We start from the raw sequence: 7,505 nt of genomic DNA, 5'->3' as shown, positions 1-7,505 counted from the left end.
CGGGCGGGAGGTGTGTCCGGCGGGGGAGGGACCGGGCGCGGCGCGGGGGGGGTGTGCTCCACCTCCCGGGGTTTAAAGCCCCGGGCCGGGCGGCGGCGAGCCTGTCCCGGAGAAAGTTGTGCCCGAGTTACCGCCGGTTCGGACGGATACCGGCACCGAGACTGACACCGGGAGGAGCGCAGGGAGCCGGGGCACCTGGGAGCCGCCTGTCCCGGCCCCGCTGCCCTCGGTGCCGCAGATGACCCTGAACACGCAACGCGGGAGCAAGAGCCCGCTGCGGAGGAGGGCCAGCACCCCTCTCCCGCGGCCGGGGGTACCGGGTGTCACGTCGCGGGGGGAGGCTTGTCACCCCCAGCTCGGTCACTCCGCGTCCGAACCGGGCGGCAGAGCTGCGGCACCCCGGGGCAGTTGGTCTTCCGACTCTTCGGGTTCCTCCGGCTCCTGGGAGCCCCTGTACCGCGTGGTGCTGCTGGGTGACTCCGGTGTGGGCAAGACCAGCCTGGTCAACCTCTTCGCTGGTGTCCAGGAGCGGGACCTGCTGGAGCAGCACGGAGGTGGGTGCCCGGTGGGAGGCTGGTCGGGGCCCCTCTGCGGCAGGGTCACCCACCGTGGGACCCGGAGGAGGTGGCGGGGGTGCACGGCCCCGTGACGGGAAAAATCCGTGTGCGAGGCGGAGAGGAGCCCGGTGCCAGGACTGGGTCTCAGCTGCCCGGGCGGTGCCGTGCCAACTGGGTTCTCCTGGCATCTTGCAGAGGCCTCGTACGAACGCACGCTGTCCGTGGATGGCGAGGAGACCACGCTGCTGGTGATGGACACCTGGGAGCCAGAGCAGCGGGTATGGCAGGGTCGGGGCTGGGTGCTGCGGGGAGCCTGTGCTGCTGGCAGGGCCGGGTGTGCTGGGACGTGCCCGGGGGGCATTGTATGGGCACAGCTGCTGCTTAGGAGCCTCTGAGCTCCATGAAGCTTCCTGGGGCTTTCCCTGCCGCGTCCAGGGTTTGCCACTGCCCTCACCGCGGAGCAGGACATGCACTGGGCAAGAGAGGGGCTGGGGGTCATGTCTCTGGCTGGCTCTTTGCCCACCTTTCACCAGCGTGGGAGGTTGCCCACCGTGTTCTCACCGGTGGGGGCTCTCGTGGTGAGGCACCGCAAGCACAGGGTGTCCCTTGTACGAGGGCTGGTCAGGCTGGGTGGGAAGAAGGGTCTGTGGGGAAGGAGGGTGGTGCCAGCCTGCTTCGAAATGTGTGGAAATGGTTTGGGAATGGGGCTGAAGGAGCCGACTGGGCAAATCCACATGAGACGGTGCCACCAGCCAGGACACATGTTTTCATAAGGCAGAGCTGTGGCCCCGAGAGCCTGGCACAGGGCATTCCTTCCGCTCAGCGCACAGAGGCATCTCCTGGGCAGAAATGCCAGCGCCGCTGTCACAGCCTCCCTTGAAACCCCCCTTTGCCTCCCTCCATGCCAGGGCTGGCGTTCCTGCGGGTGCCACCAGGCAGCGACCGAACCCCTGGAGCGGGGATGGAGCCGGTTCCCAGGCTGCGAATGCGGGCACGGCACTCACGTGGGTTGGGGCTGCATTTTGCACGTTCAGCTGCGCTCTCTGGAGATGCCCCAGCACCATAACGCTCCGACAACGGCCCTTTATTTCCACTATTGCCTAATCCCACCCTGCCCAGCAGGGACCAGTGCCTGGTTCACGCAGGGCCCTACACCCACGACACCGGTGTTGTGTGGCCAAGGGCAGCTCCAGGAGGTGCAGCCTCAGCCCCCCCACGAGCCAAGCTGAGCCCACAGCCTGAATTTGTTGCTGATAGAGGAGGAAACTCTCAAACACCCCACAAAATCAGGAGCTTTTAATGTGCATTTTATTAATGGGGCCACATGTCTGTTCCCCAAGATGCTGAGGGTGGTGGGGAGTGCTGGCAGGTCCCATCGGTGCTGGGGTGCTCCGCTGTCCCCCAGCAGCGGTCAGGGCTGCCAGCAGCCCCTGCAGAGCAGTGATATCGCATTCCCCATGCGGTGGCAGGGTGAGGAGAGCTGTCGTCGCAGCCAGTGCCTGCAGGTGGGGAACGCCTACGTCATCGTCTACTCCATCACCGACCGGGGCAGCTTTGAGAGCGCCTCGGAGCTGCGCATCCAGCTGCGTCGCGCGCGGCAGGCCGAGGACATCCCCATCATCCTGGTGGGGAACAAAACCGACCTGGTGCGGTGTCGTGAGGTCTCCGTTGAAGGTGAGTGGGAGGGTCTGGCTGGTGGGGACCACCGGGGAGGGCCCTCCACCCAGGCTCCCTACCCAGCTGCTTCCCCTGTGTCTGTCCCCTTCTCTCTGGACGTTCAGCTGCTGCCCCACATGCAGCAGCACCCATTCCCCAGTGCCCAGGGTACCAGCGGGGCCGTGCCCCCTCCCTGCCTTTCCCTTGCAGAGGGCCGTGCCTGCGCCGTGGTGTTCGACTGCAAGTTCATCGAGACGTCGGCAGCTCTGCAGCACAACGTGGCCGAGCTCTTCGAAGGGGTAGTGCGGCAGATCCGCCTGCGCCGCGGGGGCAAGGAGGCCCGCGCGCGCCCCTTGCCCGGCCAGAAACGCAAGGAGAGCCTCACCAAGAGAGCCCGGCGCTTCCTCGACAGGCTGGTGGCCAGAAACAGCAGCAAAGGGGCCCTCAAGGTCCGCTCCAAGTCCTGCCACGACCTGTCCGTGCTCTGAGAGCTGCCACCTTCCCGTCCCTCCGCACACGCAGGCTGGGACTCTCCTCTCTCTGCCAGCAGCGTGGCCGGTGGCTCCGCAAAAAGCCCAGACAGGTCCGGAGCGATGCTGAGGACGTGGAGCTGTTTTAACCAGTGCTGAGGGATGCCCGGGGTGCTCTGGATCCGGCCGGTTCCCCTCCAGGAGGGGGGACGAGTGGAGCCGGGTCCCCTGGGCTGCAGAGGGTGGGATGGGCACCTGCGCTTGGGGTGGTGGGATCCTGGATTACAGATGCTCCTGGGGAGCTGGAGGTGAGGGGTGGTCGTGCCCTGGTGCAGGGCTGCCTGCAGGGCTGGAGGCTGCCGAGAGTGTGGCAGGTCCTGCTTGTGGTGCCCGTCCTTTGCAGGGCAGCAGGGACCAGCGAGGGCACCATAGCGGTGTCCACCTCGAGGACATCCTGGAGCCTGGCCGGGGAGAGGGGCTGGGGGAGCACCGGCAGCATCGCCTGGCACCCCCGGCCCCTCTGTGCCAGGGCTTTGTGCCATGTCTCCCTGGCACCAGTGTTTCTTGGACTGAGGTTTTTCTGCTATCACTGTACCGGTGCAATGGGGAAAACCCTCGATCCGCAGAATAAACCACATCAGGGAGGTTGCTGGTCTCTGCTGGGTCCCTGCCATGGGCAGCCGCATCCCGGAGCCGCGTGGCCGGATTCAAGCCCAGTTCCTTGCCGGCGGCTGGGGCAGAGGACCTGCCTCCTGCTCCAGCCAGGCCTCGGCAGGCTCCATCTTCACCAGCTGAAACCTCTCGGGGCAGGGAAAGCCTCCATCCAGGGCTTCCTTTGGCCGCCTTTGCTGGAAATCCTGATTCCTCACCCAGTGGTCGCAGCATCATCCCCTGTGATGGCAGAAACCCCCAGGCCCCCCCCCCGCACCTCCCGGGTCCCGGTTGGCTCTGAAAAAGCCTCTGGGAATGGCTGAGCTCCGCTGAGGTGCAGGTTTCAAGCCCCTGAGCACCGTGGGAGCCGCAGTCTGGGCACTCAGTGGCTCCTGGTGCCCTGGGCAGGGGCAGGGAGGCAGGAGCCGACCAGCGTGGCACCAGCCGCAGCGCGGTACAGCCGGGAAGGGACGTGCTTGGCTGCAGCAAGCAGCGAGTGACCCCGGGCACCCGGGGAGGCGATGCTGGAGCCGCGTGGGCTCTGCCGGTTGTTTTTAGGCTGTGCTGCCGGCGATCAGCCGGGACGCCGTGGGGTAGCCTGCTCAGCGGGCCCAGCGCCAGGGAGGATCGGCGGTGCCCTCCCTGCCCGGGTCAGGTCGAGAGTTTCCACTCGCTCTGTGGCTCGAGCGTGGGGAGCCGCTGGCCGTGGCCGGCACGGCGCAGGCCAGAGAGGGGGGTCACCGGCGCAAAGGGGACATGGAGGTGGGGCAGCACCCTGTCCCTGTGGGAAAACTGTCTCTCTGCAGGTGCAAACCCCAGCGAGGGCTTCTCCCTGCCAGCTCTGTCCCCAGGACCAGGGAAGCCCGCTCAAGCTTTTCTCCGTTGGTGACCGAGGCATCGCTGCTCTCTCCTTGCTGCTGTTCCGGCTCCGGCTATTCTGCTGGGGCCCTGCCCTGGAGCTCCCCACACCCCGGTTCCTGGTGCTGCTGGATGCAATGCTGTGGTTCACACAGCATCAATCACACCGGGGTCGGGGGCTGCACACCAGGGACAGGGGCTCCTTGCTGCTGCGGGTCCCTCCCACAGCTGCAGCCGGCGTTTCCCTGCGGCAGGAGGCGGAGCGGGGGGGCACGGGATGGAAAGTTGGCAGCTGGCAGTGAGGGGAGTGGAAAGAATGAGCTCAAACCCAGAAAAATGCGGCCGCGCTGGAGGGTGGGAGGAGAGGCCAAGGGGGGCCACGGCGAGGCGCTGGGAAACGAAGGGAGGAAGGAAGGCGGAGGCGCTGGCGGGGGGCCAGGGGCTGCCTGCGGCCCCCAGCTGGGTCCACACCTGGGGCAGGTAGTGCGGGGGCTTGGCGGCCCCTCCAGCAAGTGCTCTCGGGGCCGTCCCAGTGCCATCCATCCCTGGTTGGCCACCGGCCCCAGTGCAACCTCCACCAGTCCCACCTGCTCCCGGCGCTATTTGCCCCCACGCCATTCCCCCCGGTGCCATCAGCACCGGTGCCATCGGTCCCGGTGTGCGCCGCTCTGCTCACCGCCTCCCTGGGACAAGGGACCCCGCTGGCTCCCGGCTGGCACGTGGCCGCGCTGGGATGCCAGCCCCGCGGGCTGCCCTGGCTCTCCCTGTGCGTGGGCCCTGCTCGAATGGGCTGCGGAGACACGACTATTTTTTGCTCGATTTCCTCAGTCCGTGGCACAAGGACATCCCTGCTGCCGTCGGCAAAACCTGCTCCCACCCGGCAGACAGCGCTGCACAGAGCCTGCGAGTGTTGGCCACGGGCAGGATGAGCCCTCAGTCCCGGCAGGACGGCGATGGCTGGGGGCTGGTTTGGGTTCTGGTTTAACAACCCACCGAAAAACTCATTCCCCCGCCAGCCTTCACTTCCCCCCGGCCCTGGCTCAGGATGATGGTCCCACCCCGGTTAACCCGAGTTTGGTGCAAAAATTGCTGAGTCGGACACCTGGACTCCCTGCCCTGCCCGTGGCAGCACCCAGGGCCCCTCTGCTCCCACCTGCCCACCGAGGCAGCATTGGGGCGGGGCGGGGGTGGGGTGCAGGTTCCTGCTCCCTGGGGGCATGGTGGAAAGCAAACGGAGCTGCTGGTCTTGCTCCTCGGGCAGAAACCAAAATCAAAGGAGAAACTTTGGGAGGGATTCCTGGAGAGGGACTTTGCAGCCCCCACCCAGGGCAGCTTTCTTTGGCGGGGGGTCGCATCTCAGAGCCCAAAACAGGGCTGGAGTGCTGCAGGGCTGCGACGCAGGGGGCTGAGCAGCGGGGGCAAGGCAGGGAGGGGAAGCATCACGCTTTGTCCACGGTTCCCAAGCCAAGCTGGGGTTTAGGGGATGGGTGAGCACCCGAAGGAGTCCATAAGGGGCTGGGTGAGGGGGTCAGTAGCTGCGCCGGGCTGTGCTGGACCATGGCAGGCGGCAGGGTGGGAAGCAGCAGGGAGTGCATGGGCACGCTGCCTGCGTGGCTGCCTGCTGCTGCCTGCTGCTGCCCTTGGTGCCCGTTCTTCTCCTTTGTGGGAGAATTAGTGGCAGGGAGAGGACAGCGTCCCAGGCAGGAGGCCAGCCCCGCAGAGAGGGGCTCCCGGGAGGCCTTTTCCATCTGCCCTCTGCCTGAAACGCAAAACTATGAATCACACCCGGTCCTGAAATAGATTCCTTTTTTTTTTTTTAAAAAAAAAAAGAGGAAAACATTTTTTAAAAAAAAATTAAAACTTGCTTTTTAATCCCTGCTGCGCTCCCTTCTCTTGCCTGTGCCTCAGATCTAAACTGGGGGCAGCACCATTCAACTTTGCCCAATCTTTATCTTCACTGGTGTCTTTGCTTCCCAGCAGACTCCTGCCCCGGCAAGGAAAAGGGGGACGCGCAGGAGGAGGAGAAGGCTCGGTGGCACAGCCAGGCTGCCAGCGGCTTGGGAGGGGAGGGAATATTTGTGAGGAAAACACATGTTTCAGCCAATTTTCCAGCAGAGTCCTGGCCCCAGTCCAGCGGCAGGGAGAATTTGCTGCCATTTATGAGGCATTTTTGCAGAAGGGCTGTTCAACGAGTGCGGCCACGGGTGGGCTGGGGGAGGTCACGGGGGAGGCCTGGCAGCACAGTGGGGGGGTCCTCGGGAAACGGTGAAGGGCAGGAAAACCCAGGGCTGGATGGAGGAGCAGCTCGGGATCTCGCTTGGGCTGACGGTGGCCAAAGCCGCCACCTTCTCGCTTGTGGCCTTGGTGGCTGGGGGCTACGGAGAGCTGTGGGCCTCCCACCCCCCCACCCGCAGGGACCGCCCAGGAGACCTCACCCGCCCCTCACACTGCAGGGTCTGGGCAGGGAGGGACAAGCCTGCGTTCCCAACCCGGCAGCCACGATATCAGCATGAGAGTTTTGGGAGATGGGATAAACAACCATCGGCCGGGATAATCCCGGGCTGAACACAAGCAGGGCGCAGGGGAACCACCGGCACTGCTCTGTCCCACCGGCCTCCGGCTGCCCTCACGGCTCCCGGTCCACCGAGGCACGGGAGGGCTGGGGGGTGAGCACGGTCTGACCGCACCGGGGCCTTCCACCACCGCCGGGCTCTGTTGCGGTGGGACGGCAGGGGGAGACCAGCCTGGAGACCGGCCCCCAGTGGGGTAACGGGTCCCCGGGCCGAGCCCATGGCCGGTTCTGGGGGATGCAGAGCCCGGGTGGGGGGGACGACACACACACACACACACACGGGAGGAGCGGCGGGGCCCGGCCGGGATCGGGCCCGGCCGGGATCGGGCCCGGCGGCGCTCAGGCCCCGCCCTCCCCGGCTGTCGGTCTCCTAGCAACAGCGAGCCGTGTTGCCGGGGGGTGGGCGTGGCTTTAACGCCGGCGGCGTCGGTCGACGCTTTTGACGCGACTTCCGGTCGGTAAAGAGGACGTGTCCCTGGCGCGCGCGGGCCGGAAGCGGACCGCCATGGAGGAGGCCGCGGCGCACAACGGCAGCGCCGCCGGGACCGGGGCCGGGACGGGGGTCGGGTCCGGGTCCCCCGCGGCCGCCCGGCCGCCCGCTACCCCCGAGGGTATGGCGTTGGCTTACGGCAGCCTCGTCCTCATGGCGCTGCTGCCCATCTTCTTCGGGGCGCTGCGCTCCGTCAGCTGCGCCAAGAGCAAGGTACCCCCGCGGCTCCGGGGTAGGCCGGACACCCCCCC

The 7,505-nt window shown here is 66.5% G+C and overlaps 2 protein-coding genes across 3 annotated transcripts in view; both read left to right on the top strand.

The window, feature by feature from the left end:
* Positions 1–238: 238 nt before the first annotated feature.
* REM1 (RAS (RAD and GEM)-like GTP-binding 1) lies at positions 239–2,701 on the top strand. 2 transcript variants are annotated; one of them, XM_010569412.1, is made up of 4 exons: positions 239–554; positions 753–835; positions 2,027–2,231; positions 2,424–2,701. In XM_010569412.1, exons 1-4 carry the CDS (start codon positions 239–241, stop codon positions 2,699–2,701), a joined length of 882 nt encoding a protein of 293 aa, XP_010567714.1. The 2 variants fall into 2 exon arrangements, with proteins under 2 accessions (XP_010567714.1, XP_010567713.1); XM_010569411.1 differs by having other exon boundaries at positions 753–856.
* Positions 2,702–7,230: 4,529 nt separating this feature from the next.
* Positions 7,231–7,505, top strand: part of HM13 (histocompatibility (minor) 13) — a 14,254-nt gene continuing 13,979 nt past the window's right edge. The window contains exon 1 of the mRNA XM_010569410.1: positions 7,231–7,467. Within this exon, the coding sequence (XP_010567712.1) occupies positions 7,270–7,467 (198 nt within the window). The 5' untranslated portion in view covers positions 7,231–7,269. The remainder of the gene's footprint in view (positions 7,468–7,505) is intronic.

This window comes from Haliaeetus leucocephalus, unplaced genomic scaffold (genome assembly GCF_000737465.1).
Source record: "Haliaeetus leucocephalus isolate CR32 unplaced genomic scaffold, Haliaeetus_leucocephalus-4.0 Scaffold273, whole genome shotgun sequence".
NCBI classification, from domain to species: Eukaryota; Metazoa; Chordata; class Aves; order Accipitriformes; family Accipitridae; genus Haliaeetus; species Haliaeetus leucocephalus.
Note: the sequence above shows the minus strand (reverse complement) of the source record. Positions and strands in the feature narration are given on the sequence as shown.

Bases quoted from the DNA above. Each gene is read 5' to 3' on its own strand.
- REM1 (XM_010569411.1), top strand. From the start codon at position 239: ATGACCCTGAACACGCAACGCGGGAGCAAGAGCCCGCTGCGGAGGAGG. The intron at 555-752 runs GTGGGTGCCCGG...GGCATCTTGCAG, and splicing joins CCTGCTGGAGCAGCACGGAG to AGGCCTCGTACGAACGCACG. The intron at 857-2,026 runs GTGCTGCGGGGA...ATGCGGTGGCAG, and splicing joins TATGGCAGGGTCGGGGCTGG to GGTGAGGAGAGCTGTCGTCG.